The sequence below is a fragment of the Equus quagga genome, chromosome 18 (assembly GCF_021613505.1).
Source record: "Equus quagga isolate Etosha38 chromosome 18, UCLA_HA_Equagga_1.0, whole genome shotgun sequence".
Classification (NCBI taxonomy): domain Eukaryota; kingdom Metazoa; phylum Chordata; class Mammalia; order Perissodactyla; family Equidae; genus Equus; species Equus quagga.
Window position 1 is genome coordinate 39,318,040 of NC_060284.1, and position 24,737 is coordinate 39,342,776.

At 42.1% G+C, this 24,737-nt stretch overlaps 1 protein-coding gene across 4 annotated transcripts in view; it reads left to right on the top strand.

Annotated features, from left to right (window-relative positions):
* The window catches only part of NTNG1 (netrin G1), a 313,233-nt gene extending 310,909 nt beyond the window's left edge, over positions 1 to 2,324 (top strand). For all 4 annotated transcript variants that reach the window (XM_046645779.1, XM_046645776.1, XM_046645778.1 and 1 more), the window contains one exon: positions 552 to 2,324. In XM_046645779.1, coding sequence (XP_046501735.1) covers positions 552 to 781 — 230 coding nt within the window. In that variant the 3' untranslated portion in view covers positions 782 to 2,324. The remainder of the gene's footprint in view (positions 1 to 551) is intronic.
* The last annotated feature ends 22,413 nt before the right edge of the window (positions 2,325 to 24,737 follow it).

A 24,737-nucleotide genomic window follows, 5' to 3' on the forward strand; every position in this document is an offset into this window, starting at 1 on the left:
TGCTGGAGCATGCTGCCTGCCCGAGTCCCATCCCCTCCCTCATCCGGCTTCTCTGCATGCAGCGGCAGGACTCCCCTGCAGGGCGAATGGCCCGCGCCTTAGAGGTTCTTGGTCATTGTAGCAATATGCTTTGCATCTTAGTTACCATTCATTTGGCTTCAAAGCTCTGCGTTCTTGTATCAGGCACTTGTCCTTCAAAAACCCTGGAGATCACAACAGGTCTCAGTTCCATGAAGAGAAGATACTGCCAAACTCCGAGTATTACATTACTTTGTATTCGATAGCCTGAAATGGACAATGATAATATCCAAGATTGCAGCAAAAATCTATATGAAAGGGACTAATAAGATAAAAACAAAGGCAGCAAACTACATTTGTTTGGAAATTGGAGTCACATGCTTAGTTTGTGGAGGGGAGGGGGAAGCGCAAAATCGATGGAGATTTTTTTAAAGCTGAAAACATGATGTACCAGATGAACTTAAATTGATTCTGCTTCTCCTCCCTTCCCCCCCCCCCCCCCCCCCCCCCCAATCCTCCCCCTCGTTCTGCAGCGAATGTCTGCGACAACGAGCTCCTGCACTGCCAGAACGGAGGGACATGCCACAACAACGTGCGCTGCCTGTGCCCGGCCGCATACACGGGCATCCTGTGCGAGAAGCTGCGGTGCGAGGAGGCGGGCAGCTGCGGCTCCGACTCAGGCCAGGGGGCGGCCCCGCGAGGCTCCCCGGCGCTGCTGCTGCTGACCGCTCTGCTGGGGACAGCCAGCCCCCTGGTGTTCTAGGCGTTGCATCCAGCCACCAGACGGGCCTGTGCCGTGGGGAAACCAACACCACCCAAGCATTTGCTGCTAACATAGGAAACACACACTCAGACACCCCCACTCAAACACAGTGTACAAACTAAGAAGGCCTAATTGAACTAAGCCATATTTATCAGCCGTGGACAGCACATCCGAGTCAAGACTGTTAATTTCTGACTCCAGAGGAGTTGGCAGCTGTTGCTATCACTGCAGATCACTTTGCCAGCTGCAGAGCTTATTGCCGATGGGAAAGGCTGTGACAGCCCCCCAAACAGGAAAGACGAAAAACAAATCAACCGACCTAAAAACATTTGCTACTCTCGCGTGGTGCGCCCCAGCACCGCTCGGCCCAGTGTGTGGACCAACCAAATAGAAGCATTCTTTGCTGGCAGTGCATTGTGGGTATAAGGAAATCTGTTACAAGCTGCCATATTGGCCTGCTTCAGTCCCTGAATCCCTTCCAACCTGTGCTTTAGTGAACGTTGCTCTGTAACCCTTGTTGGTTGAAAGATTTCTTTGTCTGATGTTAGTAATGCACATGTGTAACAGCCCCTCCGAAAGCTCAAGCCAGTCATACCCCATATATCTTAGCAGCACTGAGTCATCCCAGTGCGGGCACACATCCACTGTCCAAGAGTGGCTATAGGAAAAGAGAAAGTGTATCTATCCTTTTGTATTCAAATGAAGTTATTTTTCTTGAAATACTGTAATATGTAGATTTTTTGTATTCTTGCCAATTTGTGTTACCAGACAATCTGTTAATGTATCTAATTCGAATCAGCAAAGACTGACAATTTTATTTTGTCCTCTTCTGTTCTGTTTTGTTTCATTGTGCAGAGATTTCTCTGTAAGGGCAACGAACGTGCGGGCATCAAAGAATATCAGTTTACATATATAACAAGTGTAATAAGATTCCACCAAAGGACATTCTAAGTGTTTTCTTGTTGCTTTAACACTGGAAGATTTAAAGAATAAAAATTCCTGCATAAACGATTTCAGGAATTTGTATTGCAATTTCTTAAGATGAAAGGAGCAGCCACCAAGCCGTTCCACACTCACTTTACTGATTTCTATGTGGACTGAATACATTCAGCTGACGAATTTAGTACCCAGGAAGACGGATTGATGTTCACTAGCTTGGACAACGTCTGCAAAATATGAGACTATTTCCACTTGGGAAAAATTATAACAGCAAAAAAAAAAAAAAAGAAATCTAAGTGATTGCCAAGATTATGCCAAAGCCTGTTGGCAGAGTATTAAGAGACTTTTATTTTTAAGTCATGCTATTTTCACAGATTGATGTGATCATGTGACTCTAGGGATGCTGATCTATGTATCTTTCCAAATACAGTGTTTACATGGAGTATCATAAAAGGCAGCCTGGGGACCCAGGAAAATCGCAGGGAAATTGAGTGATTAGCAATTTGACTTTGAATATATTAAGACTAAGTATTTAGAGGAAATATCAAAACATACAGCAGCAAGTAGACATAACTGCTGTTCCCAAGAATAAAGTTTGTTTTAAGTACCGCCCAAGGTGTAGTAAATTCTTGTTTCTGCCTTTTATTAGGCCAATGACTGTGCAAGACAGCAAGGGGAGGGGGTCGGGGGGAGAACCACTGCAAAGTTTCAAAGTGGCTAAAACAGCGTGTGTTCCATTCTCAGCACACTGTTGTCCGACAGGTTACAAATGTGTGAACAGCAGCATCTCCTGGAATCAAAAACAATTATCAGCCCAAGCCAGAGTCTTGAGGACAAGAAAGTCCTGCATGACTCGGAAGAGCAGTAACCTATGATAGCATTAGGTCGGAGGCTTACTTGCAGTCTGAATTCTTCGCCCCGCCACCACTCCTTGCTGAAATAGGGAGGAAATGTCTCCTGATAAATAACCTGGGTAAAAACTAGATGAAGGAGCAGCGTATCTTACTGGTTTTGTTCCCAGAAAAGCCGAATCGAAGAAGGCAATAAAAGGTAAACAGGTAATGTCTGTGCTGCCTGCCACCCCACGTCTAAGTCAATTGAATGTTTGTTATTCAAACCAACCAGCCTCTTTTGATGTAAGAAATAAGAAAAGATGGAAATAAATTAGAGCTCTGGCTTCATGCCAGAGTGGCCAACCAGAAATTGGAGATTTACATTAGAAATATAAACAGCAAATTATATTTCAGGCTCACCAAAGAATACACACGAAAATACCAATAACATACAGAGTTTGAGATTCCTTATAATGAGGTGGGTTTCTAATATTAAAATTGGAATTTAAGTTGTCTTAGAGTTTATTAGCACAAACCAAAGGCAAACTGTGTTATTTCCAGCAACGATGCACTTTATCCTTATTCACTCAGCTTTGTCACGATGCTCAGGAATCAGGCTGCACACTTCAATACGTGGGATTCCAAAAGCTAATTCTAAAATTTAGTGAAGGCCTGATCTAAATCAACTCATCTGCATTTTATCTTTATGAAGCTATAAGAATCTCAATTGATGAGGAATATCTTGCATTCAGTGTATTTAGATATAGTTTTCTGAATTTCCTGAAGTGATGTGATCTGCTTTTAATAAAAATTCACCTTTAGGTATATAACAATTGGAAATGAAACGTTTTTTAATCTGGATTCTCAGTTCTTCTAGGGTGTATTCCTTTGAAGGAACCCCGACTCAGTGAATTTTGTTCATCTTCTGCTTTCCAGCCTTTCTTGCAAAGCTGGCTCCGTCTACAATATTATGTCTAAAGAACAAGATTGGGGTGAAAAGTGGGTACTAAATTGTTCATGTTCTTAAGGTCCTAATTCTTGCTCAGTCTCTACTTGGATTAGCCCTTAAGGTGGGTTAATATAGCCATGTATGTGAGTTAATCTGTCAACTTTACCACAACATAAAAATATGATTCCTTCCGTCACCATTAATGAGCATAAAACTTCAAAGAAATCTTTATCCAAAGGTTTAGCTATATAGAAAGTGTTGGTACTTATAGCAAAGTAATTAAACTTCCCTCAATGATGTGGGAGTGATTCATTTCTGACCCTGTACACAGCCTAGAGAGGGAACTTTAGTCCCCACAAAGAGGGGCCCTTGCTTGGAGGGGCTCCTTCTGACCCTCCTCTCACTTTGTCTCAGTAGCCAGGAACCAAGAATTCCCTACCCAGATGTCCTCAGTCCACTTTTAGGGTAAGTGTGCACCTCTTCTGGGAGTCCAAACTCCTGAAAGCAGGCAGGCAGCATCGTGAGTGCACATCCCTGGGTGTGAGGGGTGGCAAGGGTGAATATGTGTGGGTAGGTTGGTGACTCAGGTCTGGGAACATAAGCTGGGAAATTCACACCCGAGTGAGAAGTTCCTTGCGGTGAAAAACCAGAACTCAGGGATCGGAAAGTAGGGGCAAAGTGGTGGGAGGGAAATAGACTAGGGCCGCCTCAGAGCCAGGGTCCAGTACACAATGCTGAGCAGTCTAAGGATCCTGAATCTATACCTGGTGTCCACTTGTAAAAGTGTTTGTGTCAGAGTAGCAAGATGGAACATATTTTATTTAACACTATGTTAGCTTGATGTATAGCTTTTAAATATTTAGACATATGGCACATGGGCTGCCACTGGTACTTTTGTCCTGGCCTCTGCCTGGAGCTAAATGCTTCATGAGGTGCCCTGTGTCAAATTGTTGGTACAAATCACTCCCCCAGGTAACGTAAAGAAAGGTACAGATTGAGAGAAGGCATATGGGCCACAGGCCAACCATTCCTGTAGTTAATGCTCCGCCTTGCGTTTTCTCAGACCTCTTTCCTTACTGGACCATAAGAAGTTTTGGATGGACTGGGGGCTGCTGTGAGGAAATCCTGAAATGAGATCTTTCGTCCCATTGTCTTCACTCTCCGCCATCAATAATGCAGTATTACTGGAATGTAAAGACCCTGAATTCTGAAACGGGATGCTCTGGGCTATATGGGAAATGGGTTGCTCTACTTCACCTGTTGTTAAATACTAAGTAAAATACCTGTTTAACAGTTTCTCTGCTCACAGGATTGCACAGGATCTGTGGGAACTTTGAACTACGTGTTCTATATATTTGTTACATATGGGACGCTATGTATCCATGATGTGGTGCAATTGAAAGCTTCAGCTTCAGAAATCTGAACTAGAATTCTTTACCCACCATTTTTATTCCCAGTCTTTATTGATAAGGGTGGTGATGGTGGCAATGACTAAGCTGCATTTTAGAACAATACAAATAACCAGATAAAATTGCATGATTTTTTTTTTTTACAAAATCTAATAGACAGCCTTAATGATATATAGAAATAAAAAATATAGATAAGGAATACCCCCAGAGTTTTGATCCAAATGTCTCGTTGTGAACAATTCTTTCTTTGCCTCAGGAAATCAGGACTAGATTCTAATCAATTTTCATCCTAAGAAATATCAAATCTTCATCTGGCACAAATATTCCAACAGTTCTGACCATTTCCATGTAGAAGAATTTTTCACTTTTAACTATATTTTCACTCTTTTATACTAAAATTTTTCCCTTTAGTTATCTAAGACAGATGCCAACAAATTCCCAACATAAATTGCACATATAATTAATATGATGCCAGAAAGAATTGAGTGCCAGCTAGCATATTTTGGATTTTCACCAACAATCTTGAGAAAATAGAGAACTTTTACTCTTCACAACACCTGGTAAGATGTGACTCACGTGTTGCCATCTTCGTTTTGCATCTGAAGAATCAAATACGTAAGAAACAGACATATCCCTTGTATAAATCATATTATTGCATTTAACTAGAAATTAGAAAAGAACATCTGTGAAAAGCATAGTAATATTGAAAAAAATACAGTTATTTGAGATGTGCTATGGCAGAAAAATTCTGTTTCTAAGGGCATTTTTAGAGTAGGTCCCGAAACAAATCTACCATGAAAATTTAAATGATTTTAGGGGATGTTGTTTAGATTTATGTAGTGGAGCATTTAACAAAGGCTAGAATCCCCCGTCTACCCTCTACCTTCTTCCATTACCCAAGAGCTTTTTGTAATTGATGAATGAATTAAAATGGAGTAGTAACATTTAAAATTATGTGATGTTTTTATTAACCTGAAGTGATAGCTGGTAAAATGGGCCATTATTCTGTGAGACCTAATTATGTAAACACTAAAGATTTAGCTAAGCTGGCTGAAGCAAACTGCAGAGAATTGGAAGTAAAAATAATACCCATTTTCTTAACCTAGTCCCATTTTTTCAGAGGTGTCACTTTTAACTATTATTTAATTAGTGAACTATGAATTCTACGGGGAAAAAGAATGACTAGAAAAGGGAAAAAATAATTACTACCCCTCCTACACCTGTCTGAATAGACTGAAATTCCTGCGTGGCAAGAATGTATCAAGTTACAGGAAGACTTCATGTACCATGGTGTGTATCCCCCAGCCGCCCTGCCCTGGTAGGAGCACACTGCAGCCTTGCTCTTACAAGGGGCAGTCATTCTAATCTAATAAAAGACGGAAAATGGCAGAAAATCACACACCTGAAGTCCTGTTAAGAATAGGTGATTCTTTCTGCCCCAAGCAGGCAAGAACATAATGTCATTTTTGTTCGTGTCTATTTGTGCTCTGACGGAGGGCCTTGCCTGTCGGGGAATGGTTTTCCCTCTGCCAGTGTGAAACAAGGCAAGGAAACATTCTCCAAGGAAATAGCAAGTTTTGCTATTTACCAGTTGTGCCTCCCATGAAGCCCTGAGTAATTGTTTTGGCTTTCACGGTGTGATAAACACCTAAAGGCAAAGATTAGTGTCATCACTCCCCATCTCTTTTTCTCTCCCTTTGGGGGAAAAAAAAGGAGCCAAACACAGGATGACGATATTTGCAAGAATCCTTCAGTCAGTTAATGCCTAATTATGAAGACCCCCAGTTAAATATTTAGTTTATTAAATTAATAGTGTGACAAGTATTGGAGCAGCTTTACAACCACTTAAACTCATGTTTACATCCTGTGTAATTACAATTCATAATTGGGGAAGCAGTCAAATCTAAATGCATTCTGATCAATGGTTCTCATTCTGCCAAATAAACCTAGCACAACACATTACAGTAAGTGACTTTTTAAAATGGGACGTCCACACCTGGAGTTCACACCGTATTTGGGGAGGGCAGTGGAGGGATTCTAGCACTGAAGTGCTTTAAATTGTGTGTAAGATTTTGTGTATGTGTGATTTTTTTTTCCCTGAGCAAAGGATCTATTAAACTCTCTATTTTGTTTTAATTTATAAAAGGCCTAAAAATGTAAGCATGGCTGCTCTAAAATCTAAGATTAAGATTTACCTTAACTATGGAAGTTCTCTTTAAATAATAAATTGTTGACAGGGCATGAGTGAAAATAACACATAGGTATTTGAAAGCAAGTTTTCCAGCAATCAGCTCTGTATTCATTTCATACTGACCTTCTCTCTCCTAAGCTGCTTAGAGCATCTATACTCCCCTTCTTAGATATATATTTTAACATGTTCGTGGTTGTTCTGGAAGCCCGGCATGAAGTAAAACTGAAAATGGTCCAAATCAGGAGTGTAGTATGAGTGCCCAATGACTGAAGTGTCATGACAACTTGGTTGTATTTCTCATGGCTACGTGTAAGCCCAGTGGCACTCACATCCCCTGGGTCAACCTTCCTTTAGGGTTTGAAAGATATTGGTTCCAGTAAAGGGTCCCAAATAAAGCTCTCGGGATTATCTCCGTTTCTGAATAATTTAAATATTTGCATTAATATTTTGATAATAAAAGCCTCATACCTCATTATCAATTCCAATTAAATGATAACTAAATTCTGGCAATTGGATATATATCATTTTTCATTCAATCTGAATGTGTACATATTTCTCTGAAATTGTCACTTCAACGCATACAACATATTTGCATTTATAATCACATACCTGTATTATTGACAGTGAGTGAGCACCACCTCTGATTAAAGGCAGACAGCATTTGGTTGATTTGAGACTCATCTATTAGAGCATGTTACCCCATAGATTGAAGTCCCTCCCCATTAGTCAGATTCCGCCACCGGAAATATGATCTCACTCTGAAAAAGTCTGAAATAATGTGGGTTCTGATTCTGTTCTCAGCATTTTGAGAAGCACAGTCCACTCTGATTTCTCTATTGCAGACATTTTGCTGGAAGGGGCTCAAACTGTTTCTTTCCTACACTTGTCCTCACATTTTAAAAAATAAAATATGTGTGACACTGGAACACACTTGAGTTGAATGGCACGAAGTCATTTTCTTTTTGGTTGGTTTGTTTCGTTTTTATGGTTATTCTGGGTTACAGGTATTAGATCAGGAGCAAAGGTCTTTCTAATGGTCTTTAGGATTCCCCGTGTTGTGGGCACTGTTCTGACTATTTGGGGTACTTCTTTGCATTTCCACTGCGTCCTCTAGATCTGCTCTGTCCGAATTGGTAGCCACTAGCCACCTATGGCTACTGAGAAGTTGAATATGGGTAGTCCAAACTGACATGTCCTGTGAATGTAAGACAGTCACTGGATTTCAAAGTTTTAGTATAAAACAGATGAGAAAAGAAAAGAATGTGAATTCGCTCTAATAGCTTTCATATTGATTAAATGTTGGAATGAAAATATTTTGAATATACTGGGTTAAATAAAATATATTATTAGAGTTGATTTTAACTGTTTCTTTTTGCTTTTCTAATGAAGCTACCAGAGCTTTTTTAATTACACGTGTGGCTCACATTCTATTTCTATTGGACACTCCGCTCTAGATACCTGATTTTCCCTTCTGTAAAATGGGGCTCTAGTATTCATTCTCCAATGTTAATGTGAAAATGAAAATGAGCTCATGAACATGAAGTTACTTGGTAAATTTTAAAGTGTAGAAAGAGTATAAAGTGCTGATGACCATGATGGGATAATCATGATGATATTTTCAAGCTCCGGTTCCACATTTCCAGATTTTTCTGGAAATTGTCAGCAAGAGATCTTGCCCTAACTTCTAAAAGTGCTCTGCAGAAATGAATGCAAAACTTTTAACTTTTCCAATGTGACACATGACATAAAAATGGAGCTTATATCAGCAACAATGTCAACAAGGAGAATACTAATGGTTATAAAAAATAATAGCACTAGCAGCAACACAACTAATCTTTACTGAAAACCTTGAGTCAGGTACTGTGTTAAGTATTTTTGCCATCTTTATTCTAAATAATACACTGTCATTCTATTAATGCAACCTATGAGCACATTGTTGATTCATATTTTTCTTTCTGGAAATTTAATTGCTTCTAGTAAGTTATGTATGTATACGATGAGTGTAAGAGAGCAAAATGTGACTTAGCAACAAAAATTCAGTAGACAAATGCAAAATGTGAGCATAAGGCAATGCGTGCATAAGTTTCCATAATAGAGATATAGCATTTTGAACGCAAAAGGCCTTAGGATTTCCATAGTTGGACTCATTAATTCAAATTCTTTCTTCCTAAAGGAAGATTTTCATGAGATAGTACTTCCATGATCTCATCGCTCCAGTCAACAATCTTTCAAGGTAAGTACTCACTCCACAGCCTTGGACTCAAAACCTACTTTCACGTTGGCCCCAGTACACCACTCCAGCCAACAAGGCCTGATAATACCCTCCACATTATCATCTTCTTGACTTTAGTTAGGTATTTTAAAAAACTTGGAACGCCTTTCAACATGTGTCACCCTGAAAAATCCTACCCCAAGTCAACTCCAAGAAACTTTGCCAAGTCATTGTCGCTACTTCTACTTGTGCTTAACGGTCTGACTCATCACTTAGTTCTGGCTACATGGGATTTATACTATGATTTACCAGTTATCTCTCCTATTAGATTATCATTGTTAAGACTCACATTACATGTACAGACCTACACACACATACAGAGGACTTAAATAGAATAGGGTTCTATATGTTCATCCACAAGTATTTATTGAGCACCTATTATGTGGCAGGCACTGATCTAGATGATGGAAGCAAGAATCTAATATAAATTTGAGTATGTGTACCTCTCATTATGTTTAAATAATGCAATTTAAGTAAATTACTGATTTAGGTAATATAAATAAAAACTAAAACAAATTGAATTCCTGAAGAGAAAATGTGTATCCATTAAAGACTTGTGATTGAATCTCATTTTAAACACATTTGAGGAATATTTCTAATTACAACTTGTGGCATAGTGGTTAAGTTTGGTGCGCTCTGCTTCTGCAGCCTGGGTTTGGTTCCCGGGCTCGAACTTACACCACCCCTCAGTGGCCACCAAAAAGAGGAAGATTGGCAACAGATATTAGCTCAGAGTGAATCTTCCTCAGCAAAAGGAAACAAAACAAAAAACTTGTGGTGTATGCTTCTTAAAAAGAAAATGGTCTTTTACAATGTGATCAGTGTATCCCAATTTACCTCTTCTAATTTCACATATTGGTATGCAGTTCCTTGTCTTAAAATAGAAACATCTGTATTTCTCAATCTTTGTTATGCTTTGCCCTTGAGCGAATCATTCTGATATGAGTGTGCATTCAAATCACCTGGAGGCTTCAGGAGACCAGTCTGCTGAAACAAACCCCCGGAGTTTCTGACTCGGTAGGTCTTGGGTGGAGCGTGAGGGTTTGATTTGTAACAAGTTTGCCGGTAAGGTTGATACTGCTGGTGGAGACATCACCCCTTGAGAACCATTGGTTTAAGCTAATTAAAAACCTCACTGAAATCTACTGGGAAGCTCATGGGGCTTAACCTAATTCCCCTTCCCTGAGGCTCAGTTACCTAATGTTAAAATGGGCACTGTGTGGGCCAGCCCTGTGGCCGAATGGTTAAGTTCACACTCTTTGCTTCAGTGGCCCAGGGTTTCACGCTGGTTCGGATCCTGGATGTGGACCTAGCCCTGGTCATCAGGCCGTGCTGAGGCGGCGTCCCATGTAGCACAACCAGAAGGACCTACAACTAGAAGACCCAACCATGTACTGGGGGGCTTTGGGGAGAAGAAGAAGGAAAAGAAAAAGATTGGCTGGCAACAGATATTAGCCGAGGGACAATCTTAAAAAAGAAAAAAAATGGGCATTGTGATCCTTACCCCACAGATTATGGTGAGAATTAAGATAATGTACATGAAACTATTTGATCCGAGGTTCACATTCAGGAAATGTGAACTGAAACCACACACTTTCAGTTTAGCCATAAAATAAGGCAAAAGCCTGTTTTTCACTAGGTTCTCCCACTCAAGCGATTCTAGCTATCTATTAGAAATTCTGGCCTCTGAATTGAACTAATTTCACTGACAAAATGATAAAATAATAGAATCCTACAGTTGACAAAGAACTTTGAGATTTTCTGGAGCAAGCAGTTAAATATTTTGGACCAGGTAAATTGTCAAACCTTTTTTTGTTTACTTTCTTGATTCAATAAAGCAATCAATACAGTTGAGCTGGTTGCATGTATCATTCCTCAACTTGAATATTTGGTTTTTCCTAAATTGAATTATTTGACCGAAATACGCTACATCCAGACTAAAAGAAAAACAGAAACAAGATTCTCGTTGCTCTTGTCAGCTCAGGGTTGTAGCTTGCACACAGACTCTCTGAGGCCCTGTGAGAGCTCGCTTAATTAAAGCCCCGTTGCTTCTAACACCAGCTTGCCCACTAACTCACTCTGTGGCCTTGCTCTGTGATGTTTCTCTACCCACTAGAAGGGCTCAGGGGGCTGTCAATGCAAGGAATCAATGATCAAAAATTAATTTTAAAGCCCGCGGTAAGAGCGCATTAACATGAACCGTGCAGCTTGCCCAGCGAAGACTTGGAACAGCACAGCTGAGGTCTTCCAAAGGATTTGAGAACGAAATTTTGCAGATAGAACGTATCTTGAGAATAATGATGCATGTCACTAATAACCTAGTGCTAAGTTATAAGCCTAAATTGGGGACTTTGCAGAGGAATACACAGCCTCTGTAATTTCCAGTTTGGTGTAATAATATGGAAATGGCTTTTGATGCTGGGATTGGGTGAGCCTAAATGAACTGGAATTGATAGCTGCCTGTAATACTAGGGGCAGGAGAGAGTGATCACGTCTGTGTCCTTGCTGACTTATCTAGGGCTCTCCAGACGTGACAATTTTAAAGAGTGAGCCTTTAAATGTGTTATAGAAACGCGCTACAATATCCTGCAGCACAGAGCGAGGTACTTCTGAAATTGCCTCAACAAGAATACAGAATCGGGGGGCTCCTTTCCAGCAAGGGAAAGGGCTTTTGTTCCCATGAAAAGTGAAAGGAGATGGTAAGTTCAGAAAAAATGTGATGGAGATTTAGCTTTCCCCTGAGGACACCCCCAAGCCCCGGTCCACTCTGTCCCCTTGAAGTGATAGCATTCCCGAAGGCAGATACCCTCACCCTTTCTTTTGGGGACAATGTAATGGACACTCAAGGACGAGACAGTTACACTTGTGATTAAAATGCCAAAACAGCAAAATTAGAAGCGTGTGGTCAGTGACATAGGAAATAAAGAGCTTCTTTAGTTTCTGTAGTATCTCAAGTATTATGTAACAATTAATGTCACAAATAAATCATAACAACATGAATAAGTCATCAGGAATTGTGGAACAGCAGCCTGCATGGAATCAAGCATGATGAAGTCTTTGCAAGGCATAGACGACTCCCTGTCATCTGGTCTCTGTATTGCTTCAGCCTCATCTTATTGCCAGCCTCTGCTCCAGCTGAGTCCTCTTGCCAACCTGTGCCCCAGCTGAGTACCAGTGATGGCAATTCCCTGAAGACATCAGACTCAGATGTTCTATGTGCCTCTGCAGTTGTGTCCCTTCTGCCTGATATGCACTTCCCCATTGTGTCCATCTGGTGAGCTCATCCCTTAAGACCCAGTTGAAGTGCCTGCTTTTTGATGTCCTGTTCCAGTTACTATTGCTGCATAACAAACCACCCCAAAACTTATTGGAGTAAAACAGGACAAGCAAGGATGGCTTGTCTCTCCTCCAGTTGGGAGTGACTCAAATGACAGAGGACTGGCAGCTGGAACTAGAAGATCTGTTGCCAAGATGGCTTCTTCGCTGAAATGTCTGGCACATTCTTGGGGGAGCTGAAGGCTGACCTCAGCTGGGACCATCAACCAGAGTGTCTACAGGTGGACTCTCTGACATAACAGCCATAGGGTAGTCAGACATCTTATCTAGAGGCTCAACAGTCTTCCAGTGAACAAGATAGAAGCCTCATGCCTTTTATGACCTAGCTTCAGAACGCATTTAGTGTTACTTTTGTCACATGATATCACTCAACAAGTCACAAGCTAGTCCAGGTTCATGGGGAGGGGACACGGACTCTGCCTTTCATCGGGAGAAGTGTCAAAGAATTTGGAACTTTGTTCCTTCTCTGACCTCTCCCAGATAGGGTGGTACTTTCTCCTTTGCCCAACCTGTACCTCAGAATCTCTATCATAAACACCCATTCTGGCTGTGCTGTGTGGCTATTTAGCCCCCTGGTTTCCACACTGGACCCTGACCTAGCAACATTGTATCTGCAAGACATGGCAAAGCTCACTTAAGATATTGGACAAAAAGTGCTGAAATGAGACCACCCTGAGCATTGCTCAAATGCAGGGTCTGTTTTAAGTTTGGATTCCAAGCAGAAACGCCTCCAGCAAAGGGTATGTAACACCACCCCAACCACAGCCCCACTGTGTCATGTGGAAGAGCACTGTTTGTGAGCAGGAGGTGTGGTAGCCAAGAAAATGTCGACTCAGACCTCTCAGGGAGAGAGACCATCAGTGGCTACAGCCCTCAACCTTTCCAGGGGCAAGTAATCAAAGACAAATGCCAGCAGTGATCAAGCCAAGGGCTCCAGGCAAGGAGGAGACCTCCCCAGTGCGGAGGTGGCAAAGGACAGGAATAACAGAGGGCACAGGGCAGAGGATTCACGAAGACTGGGCACCGTAGAAGCTCCTCCATTAGCTACGGTCATGCCCGGCTTCAGCATGAAGGAATAGGATCCTGATACAAAAAGTGCTGTTCTAGAAAACTCATCATAGAGGCCAGGGTAAAGAGTGTGTCATTCTAAGTAGCAGCATTTTCCCATCTGTTACGAACTGAATTATGCTTCCCCCAAATTCGTGCGTTGAATCCCTAACCCCCAAAGTGACTATATTTGGAGATAGGGCCTTTAAAAGTTAAATGAAGTCATAAAGGTGGGGTCCTAATCCAACAGGACTGATGTCCATATAAGAAAAGGAAGAGGGGCCAGCCCTGTGGCCAAGTGGTTAAGGTCACATGCTCCGCTTCGGCGGCCCAGGGTTTCACCAGTTCAGATCCTGGGCGTGGACATGGCACTACTCATCAGGCCATGCTGAGGCGGCATCCCACATGGCACAAGCAGAGGCACTCACAACTAGAATATACAACTACATGCTGGGGGGCTTTGAGGAGAAGAAGGAAAAAAAAGAAGAAGATCGGCAACAGTTTTTAGCTCAGGTGCCAATCTTTAAAAAAAAATGAACAAAAAAGAGACACTAAGAACCCATGCACACAGAGAAAAGGCATGAGGACGATGGAAAGATGGCCATCTGCAGCCTAAGGAGAGAGGCCACAGGAGAAACCAACCCTGCCAACACCTTGGTCTTGGACTTCCAGCCTCCAGGATGTGAGAAAATAAATTTCTGCTGTTTAAGGCCCCCAGTCTGTGGTATTTTGTTATAGCAGCCCTAGCAAACTAATACACCATCTATAGACCCGAATTTAAAGAAGAAAAAAAGCCACTGCTAAGTTCATTCTTTTATTCTCCAAGTGTTTACAAGGACTTATTATATGCTAGGAATGGTTATGGTTCAAGTGCCAGGATACAGAGGAGAACACGATGGTCCTGTTCTCATGGGGCTCACACCCTAGCGGTAGGTGGCTGACAGAAACAAAAGCACAGACAGGATGTGTCAGATGGTGACACAAAGACAGAGAGTGCTGGTCGGTTGATGCCACCTGAGATAGAGTTGAGATGAGACGTCATGAAAAAATGACATTTAAGCAGCAACCTAAATTAAGTGAGGACATGGACATTACCAATATCTAGGGGAAGAACATTGCAGACAGAGGGGTCAGCAAAGGCAAATATCATGAGGCAAGAGTGTGTTTGAGGAACCACAAAAAAACAAGGATGGTTGAATAGACTGAGCAAAGGCAAGAGAGGTAGATGAGATGAGACTGAGTTAGGGCCCATATCATCTTTAAACTGCTACATAAACAATACAAATATTTGCATGAAGGTTTCTGGTGCCCAGAGGAAATGAAGTGAGGAAAGTAACCTCCTTTATAGGGTTCTGCCTTAATGATCTTATTTCCGTGTGGCAAGTTACACAAAAAATTAGCAAATCACATAAGAGGTGTTCAATAAACACTTGTGGAATGGATGAATTCATGAACACTTGAATTAACCAACTCAGTAATAATACATCCAGACTTTTCGAACAGTATCAATTTTGAAATTTTGATCTTTATAAGACCATCTATGCCAGGTTTTGATCAGAAAATATTATCAATAAAATTTACAGGGTAGCATGTATTTCCTCCACAATCAAAGAGCAAACTTTGCCAATGCTGGAAATTTTGTCTGAGGAAATATCTAGTGTTTATGAACTAGGACTACAAGCATCCACCAGGGCTGTCAAAGGCACACACAAGCTTGCTGTCACTCTCCTCTGCCATTGCCACCCTAACCTTTGCCTGGAATCCAGCCTCATGTGTCTGATGGCCTGTGGGACATCCACCTGGATGTCTAATAGGAGTGCTCAACACAGAGGTCTAAAATACCAAACTGTCATGTGCCCGCCTCCTCCAACCTCCATCTGCTCCTCTGCAACTTTCCCATCTCAGTTCACAGCCCCACCTTTCACCCAGTTTCTCAGACCCTGAATCTTGGAATCTTCTCTTTCCCTCATACATCCAAGTCTGCAACCCCTTCTGGCTCCACCTTCAAGTCACATCCTAAACACAGCACTCTCCCACCTGGTCTACCGCAACAGTGTCCCGACTGGATTTCTTTCATCCAGACCCATCCCTCTTCACATCTCCCCTCAGTAGGCAGAGCAACCCTTTAAATAAGGAAATATAGTCATGTCCCTCCTCTGCTCAAGCCCACCAATGGCCTCTCACACATGTAGATTAAAGTCCAAAAAGATTAGTAAGGTTCACAAGGCCCCACATGAAGGGCCCTCAACTGTGTCTCCACCCTGATTTCCTACCACACCACCCTCACTGACCCCACTTCAGACACACTCTGCCTTTCCTTCGAGCACATGCTTCCACAAGGCGCTCCACCAAGGTGCTCTCTCCTGTGCCTGGAATCTTCTTCCCTAGATAGTCTCCATAATTTGTTCAGGACTTGGCTCAAATGTCACCTCATCAGAGAGGCCCCTCTTTCTCTCCAGTCACCTTCTATTCCTTTATCCTGCTTTGTTTTTCTTCCCACCACTTATCACCACTGACATTATATTATTTGTTTGTTTATCGTCTGTCTCTTTCCACTAGAATGTCTGCTGTGTTTACTGCTGCGTTCCAAGCACCCAGAACAGCATCTGGCGTTATAGAAGGCACTAAATAAATATTTGTGGAATTAATGAATAAATGAATCAACGCTCCTGGAAGACATTGATCACGGTGCCCTTGCCTGCAGAGAACCCACACGAGGCCTCAGGACCTCTCTGATCGGTACTCCAAGTGACCATTAACAATCTAAAAGTATTTTAGCTCAAGAAACAAAAATGATATGCTATCCTGCACTAAACCATGGGATACTTTTGCTTTTGTTTTGTTTACAACAAAGACTGCTTTGTCTCTTTATTCCCAGGACAGTGTCTGGGACTAATAGGCCCTTGACAAGTGTTTGCTGAACTAATGCTCAGTAGATAAGTAGAAAGACACAAGGTGGCTTTATGACTCATCATATGTAAAAATTAATGAGTGATATGGTAACCCCAACGTAATTCTGCAGATATTTCATTGACACTACATATGTGTCGATCATTGTGCCCTGTACACTGTGTTCCTCCCGCATCTCCTCCGGGGCTCATCGTAGGGTTCGGGAGGAAGGAGGTGCTCCTCAACACTGACCAGCTGCTCCAGAGAAAAGCACATCTGGATCCCGTCACCTGCATCAGCACAGCCTTCTCCCCGAGGCAAGGACTAGAGTGATGTGGCTGGTCACTCTGTGCTGGCATCATGCCTTGGATTGCAGGGAGATAAGAAAGGGCACTGTCTCTATCCTGTGCTTATATGTAGCTTTTAAGGAAATTATTGCGTGAGTTTGTGACAAGAGCCCTTAATTTACATTTGACATTTCCTGTCTTCTAATGTTAACACCCAGTCACTCAGGTGGCATGATCGTTTGCTAGGTCCCAAGAGACCATGCTTTCTGCATTACTTTGTGCCAGATGGCACTCTTGCGATAGGTGCTAAATAAGGACTAAGTGAGACGGGAAAGGCTGCATTGTGTTTGTAAAACTTCGTCCAGCCAAGGCTTTCCAAGCACGGCACAAATATTAACAGAAACTATTATCCCCACTTTACCTAAAGAGGAGAAACATTTGATTTCTTTAGTAATAGCTTCTCATAACAGTTTCCAAATGTAATTACACTGGTTGGAAATACCAACTTGTGCAATAAAATTATCAGTACATTACATGAGACAAATAAAAGGAAACAATTCTTCATAGAACGTATCAAGTACAGAAGGAGTTTCCTCTCTATTCTGACTCCCACTCGAACTGGGGGTAAAACATGAGTATTGCCATTATGAGGCAATCTGATGCATCTTTTTGGGCCATGATTGAATGTTCTAACGTTACCATTTGAACACGTGAGAGAGGAGGTTCCCTTGGCAGTAAAGAGAAGACTGCTTCTGCCCCTCAAGCTTTCATTCTCTGAGTAAAATAATGAATGAATAAACATTTTCCGAGGACCCGCTATGCACCTGGCATCATAAATTACGCGATCTTGGGCACTCACTTAACTTTAGTGTGCCTCAGTTTCTTCACTGCTAAGTGGGTTTAATAATAATACTTACCTCACATTGTTGTTATAGGAATTGAATATATCACTACGTATTTCAAGCTCAGAACATAATAAGCACTTTGTAAGTATTGGGTATTATAAATTTTTTTTATTATTGCTAAATGTTTATGTCCTCTCAAACTTCATATGTAGAAGCTCTAATCCCAGTGGGATGGTATTAGGAGGTGGGGCGTTGGGGAGATAATGAGGTCATGAGGGTAGGGCTCTTGTAAATGGGACTAGTGCCCTTAAAGAAGAGACACAAGAGAGATGATCTCTCTCTCCACCACGTGAGGACACAGCAAGAAGGTGGTCATCCACAAATCAGGAAGAGAGCTCTCGCAAGGAACCACATCAACCAGCACCTTGATCTTGACTTCTAGCCTCCAAAAATGTGAGAAATAAATTTCTGTTTTTTAAGCCACCCAGTCTATGCTATTTTTGTTACAGCAGCCCAAGGTGATTAAGACAATTACTATTAAATTTCTTCAGTGTTGTCATCTACTCTCATTATTTTAACCTGCACTTTTATATAGGCACGCCTCAATCTCTCTCTCTCTAATCCCCTCTCAGAGTTGCCAGGACAGGTCTGATTGAAATGGGAGCCGGCAGCTGGTGCTGGCTGACTGGATCCTGTAGAAATTGGGTCATGCAGGGTGATCTTGACAGAATCTTGAGCACAAATGGCCACATTTGTCATTTAGGGGTTAAGAAGGATCAAAACTTGCACTGAAACTTCTCCTTTTCAAGTTTAAATGGTAGGAAAAGCCAAAACCAGTGAAAAAGCAAGAGATTTGGGAGCTAAGTAAACAGTGAAGTATCAGGGGATGAGGATGTGGGTGTGGGCAAGGGAGGTGGCAGGAGGCAGTGATAAAACGAGAATTATCTGTTTCTCTCAGTCACCCAGGCTCCAAAACTTGCAGTCATATTTGCTATCTCCTTCACTTTCCCTTTCGATTCAATCAACGTGTCCTATTGGTTCTATTGCCACCAGGTGTTTTTGTGTTGTCTTCTGTCTTTCATTCTCCCCCACCCCCCGACCCCGGTTTCATTTCAGACCTTCTTTACCTGCCACCTAGACCATTATAGCAGCCTGCCCCAGGTTCCACAGACAGTTCATCCTGCTTCCTGCTGCTGGAGGGCAGGGCTCCTGTACAAAATACACTCTGAGAATTTCCATTCTGCCTTTAGAACAAAATCTCTACAGACGCCCATTTTATTATTTAATAAAATCCATATGCCTTACATTTCTCTTCTGCCACTAACAAAGCTGGCTGCACACTGTCCCCAGAACATATAGATCCTGTGTTTTCATTAAATAAATATTTATTGACCACCCTCTCTGTTCTCATACAATGGCAGGTACAAGGGACACAAAAATGAATACTTGGTCTTTGAACACCAGGAGGTCACAGAATAGCAGGGGAGATGACAGGGACCAAAGGAAAAGTGTGTCCGGGAAGAGGTGGAGAGTATCCAACCAATCTGATCAGCCGTGCCCACTTGGAGGACACATCTCATTTTAAATGCTGTCCATGCAGAGTATTTCAGTAATTGTTGAATCAGTTTTATTTAATGAACAGATCTGCATGAGAATGGAGAGCAACTGGGTCAGGTGTAGAAAGACAAGGGGGTGTTGTGGAAGGGCCACAACTAACTGAAATACCTCAAGTCATCAGGCAAGAATGGTGACAACTCCATGTCACACCTAAATTTTCTTTCAAAATCTGTGACAAACCGGGGCTGGCCCCGTGGCCAAGTGGTTAAGTTCGTGCGCTCCGCTGCAGGCGGCCCAGTGTTTCGTTGGTTCGAATCCTGGGCGCGGACATGGCACTGCTCATCAGACCACGCTGAGGCAGCGTCCCACATGCCACAACTAGACGGATCCACAACGAAGAATATACAACTATGTACTGGGGGGCTTTGGGGAGAAAGAGGAAAAAATAAAATCTTTAAAAAAAAAAAAAAATCTGTGACAAACCAAATACCTGAGCATGGCACGATCAGCCCACTGGAAACCTTTACAAGCTGCCCCAGTGGAGGGAGAAAAGCCAAAGATCCAGAGCCTTCGCATCCAGGATGGCATTCCACCACCTCTGCGTGTCTGGAGGCCAGTGACACACATTCTTTGAGCCAGCCCTTCTGCTCTGAAGACTGAGATAGAAATTCCTACCCATAGAGAACTATGAGATTCACAAATGTGGAATTCGTTTTCCATTGGGGGTGGGGGGTGCACTATTAAATCAAGAAAGCAGAAGCAAAGAAATGACCATGGAAGGGTTTGCGACACTACCTTAACTTCCCAATTATAGGCAGAGTTCAACATTCTAAAAAAAAAAATGAAGTCATAAGCAATCATACCTGGGTTCTTTTGTTTTCCGAATCTCTCTCTTTTTATCAAGACCTCTTTCTCCTTGCTATAGGTGCTTACAAATAACACCAGCTCACAGTCTCTAGGTGATTCCATCGCTGACCCACTCCTGTCTCTACAAAATGGGAAATTGTTCTCTGAAGATAGAAATACACTTATGTAACTGCATATACACATTCTCATCCCCTTTGGCAATAAAGCCTTAAGGGAAAAAAATGTGTTTTTCAAGATGTAGCCATAAAACTATTTGGTGGGACCTTACAATCTCAAGGCCAAGAAAAAAAATAGCACAAAAAGGGAAATTTCAACCAATGTTACAGAAGCAGAGCAGTAAAGAAGCTGTTTCCTGAACAACATAATCGCTAAGCCACGTGACCTTTGCTGCCACGTGAAGAGCGAGAAATTCTCTAAATTAAATCAGTCAGAATGGCGAACCCAAGAGGTGCCTCCTGCCTGAGACCTCTGGCAGCAGGGCAGAGGGCCAGGCTGGGAAATCAAGCAGAAGTGAAGTTCCCCTGAGAGAGCAGTTAAGAGCAGAATGGGTAGGTATTTATAAGTTTTGCCGAGTCTCCTCTTGCTGACAGACTGTGGCTTCTCAATGGAGTATTCCACTTCTGTTTCATGTTTCTGTTTCTGTCCCACGGCCTTGCCAATACCATCATGTAACCACAGCATGTTTCCATTCTCTGAACCTATACCCAGAAGGTAACTCGCAGACATGCTTGTATGTTAGGACTAAAGACAAAACAGGCTCATAGCCTCATGGTACTCAAATGCACTTCTTTTGAAAGAGGGCATTTGGGCTGAGTAGATCTGGCCTCAGATGTACCTGGGGAGAAGAGTAGGTGACACTCTCTGGTCCTATTTGCATTAGGCTGAGCTGGAGTTCGAATGCTGTTCACAGATGAGGTTATGAGGCCCTCTCCCGACTCAGCCAGGAGTCTTTAGGGCTCAGATGCTACCAGGGAGTGGAGTAAGGCAATGTCCTTTATCCTTGTTCCTCCCCACACCCATGTACCTATTTGAGTCTCTAATTTATTAGAATATTGACTTGGGATGGATCATACCCAAGATCAAATCTTTAAGAAAGGACATAAGGCCCCATAAGAGGAAAAGGACTTTGGAGTTAGTGCCACAACCCACGACACAGAGGAGAGATTTGGAATCCAACCCAGTCATCCTCCTGACATGGGGATGCCTTGGGGAAACAGCTCTGGGTAGAGTTAGGGTTCCAGGAGGAAACAGATGGCACACTCAAAGGGGACAATTTAATGAAGAGACTATGTTCAAAGATGGCGGCAAAGTTAAGGAAAAAGGAATGGTGAAGTATCTGGGTTTGCGGAAGCAGCTACCTTCCCCAGCACTGAAAGATGAAGGAAGTGAGCTGTCACCAGAACCTGGAGAGATTGGCAGCTTCTGCAGAGGAACCAGCCTCCACCAATCTGCATCCTTCAGGAGGGGATCTTGGAGAAAAAAGTCCTATTCTCCTTTGTCCTTGAGTCTCCTGCCAGTTCCTCCCATTGGACAAACCCAACAGGAGTCAAGAGGACAAAGGAGCCTACTCATGTGATCTGCGAAGGAGCCATAAAGGATTACCCAAGGTACAGAGCAGGTGGAGAAGAGTGGAGGGTGGGTCAGCAGGGGCAAATGGAGAACAAACAGCATCGTTCTTCTCGCTTCCCAAGATCCTGGCCAACTGGAGCAATCAGAGAATCTTTGCTGAGGCCCACCCAAGTAACTTGATTAGGTAGGCACATCCCCAAGAGGCTCTCAGGGCCTGTTCTGTCTTGGTTGGCAGCCCCCTATAAGGTTGACAAGTTTTCTGGTTCTACCAATAGCAAACTAGGACATTTTGCAACATAGTAGCCAGTGCAGTGGAGGCAGCAAAAGCTGTGGCATCCAGGCTGCCAAAGCCAGCAGGAGTGGATGATCCTGTTGCAGTGGCACCTCTGCAGGCTGTTTGGAGGCCAACAGCTTCTAAGGCCAGCCTCAAAGGGCACATGCAAACTCGCAGCTCTCCCAGAAGGACATCCTCAAAGCAATGACCAGGACTAACAGGTAAGCACCCTCGAACATTCTGGTGGGCTTAGCAAACTTTTTCTGTAAAGTAGCCAAGTAGTAAAGAGCTTTGTGAGCTATATGTTCTCTGTTGCAACTCCTCAATTCTGTCATTGCAGTACAAAAACAGCCACAGACAAGTAAACAAATGGGCAGGGCTGTGCTCCAATAAAATTCTACGAAAACAGGTGGCAGGCTGGACCTGACCTTTGAGTGGTGGTTTGCTGACAACTGGCTTAGAACTTTGAGATTTAGGGTGTTTACATAATCCTACCCTCATTTGTACCCACAAGATGGTGAGGCTGGGGTCATATCTGTTTTACATGTTTACATTCCTTATTCTACTAGATTGTAAGCCACATGAAAACAAGAGTCGTGTTTTATTGTTCTGGGCATCCTTAATACCCATACATGAATGAATAAATGAATATCCACAGAAGGGGTACTGTAATTTGCAGTTCCTGTTAACTTAAGTTAAACCTCTTGCCTTGTTCATATATTTAAAATATTGAATGATCTGAAGATACTTAGAGAAATAGAAACTCTATGTGGGTCCTAGATTTCTTATAAAATTGAAATCTATTTCCCTACGCTGACTGGCGATGCTTCACTTTAATGAAGGTAGAGTAGGGTTAGTTGAAAGAAACAACTGATGACAGTAGAAAAGTAAACAGGATCCTAATTAATCTGTTTGCTAATGAGCCTCCCTGGATGGGTGTTTAGCCGTAACACATGAATTAGGTATTTATTCTTAACATATGCTCAACCTACGGGGCTGGGTATTCAGTGCTTTATTTATCATACATGGCCTTCAAAAACTCCAGAAAAAACACCCTTGAAACTCTGCTTTTATGATCTTGTATAAGCTCCCTTTCTGTCTTCCCTCCCTCCCACCCCGGAGTACTTGTGGCACACCTGCTGTCATTAGTGTTCTCATAAAAGGTAACTTTGAAACTGCCTGTGAGACACTAGCCTTAGCATCCCAACCACTAATGCAGATCCAAAGCCTCACAGGACTATATGCATCCATTTGCAATGAGGCAGAGATAGCTGGAGAAGAGAATACCACACGGTTTATGTAGTATAAGGTTTGACACCAACCCCCTTCCCAAGTGAAGAGCGAAAACAAGAGGAAAACTATCTCTGCCCTCCACATAGTCTGATTCTTCTCTGCGAAGAATGAAACACAGCCAACAAAGACTTGGAAGAGGGCTTCTCCTTTTTCCTTAAGTAAACAGCAGTTTAAATCATTTGACCATAAAATCTTGAAATAAGAGAGTTCTTAGCTTTCCCAGAGTTGAAACAAACTTTCAGGGATGATAGAGAGTAGGGGACACAAAGACTCTAGCAAACGTGTTTCAGCATGAGTGGTTGGAAATATCTATGATCCAGCATCAAGAAAGAGATATGACCTCCATTTCTAGGTCACTGAATTCATTCAATAAATATTTATTGAGCATTCACCAGGTACCCAGCCGAAATGAAGCCAAATCTGGGTGCTGTTACTTCATCCCGTCCTTCGTTGAGCCTACACGCAAACTGTCTTACAAGCTTGTTAGAAGGGATATATTTGATATTTGCTTTACAGCCAACATGGGAACAGAAACAAGGTTCCTGGACACTGTCATTCTTCTGTCTGTGTTTGTGCCATCTTTTGCCATGCTTCATCTTGACATAGCTTGCAAAAATAATGCAAAAAAAAATTTGTAGTTTATTGACAGGCAATTGATAAAATAGTGTTGCGATTTTTTTGGTGAAAACAAAAAATTTTTGTTTCGTTTATTTCAATCTAAGTAAAACGTGAATTTCATCTTTTTATTTTTTACAAAGGCAATGTTTCATTCTTCATAAAACCTGTAGTCCGAGTATTCCTATTTTGACAAATTATAAAATGACTTCCTCTCCTCTGGCCTTTTCCTGCTGAGATCCGGCTCTTCGCAGGTCTCCTCTCTGCCCTTGCAACCTCTGGCGTATGCCTATTACTCAGAGCACCAAGCAGAGGGCAACAAGTTACTGAAAAAGAGCAGATCAAGGAAAGAAATCCTTATTGTTTCTCAGTGAGTGTTAGCCTGATAGCACAGTGATTCATTTCATACTGGGGGACAAGTTCTCGGATGTCAGCCTGTGTATGGGCAATACATACAATAAATGAGCCAGACTAATAGAAATGTTAAATTGTTTAAGTGGAAGCATATTTAAAACTGTATGAAATAAAAAGGTACAGTCCTCATTCTTCCACCCTCAAGACATTCTGCTAAAACTAATCCATATGAACAGTACAACATGAATACAGATCATGAAAAATACTGGAATTTTAGAATAAATAACGTAACTAGAGTTCCTAGTTACATAACTAGGCAGATAGTTATATATTGAGAGGCAAACCTAAATCAGTCACTTTTGTGCTGTTTCTGAGTTTCTCATTTACTTTGAAAAATAATTGTTTACTGCTAAAGGAGCTATAAACTTAA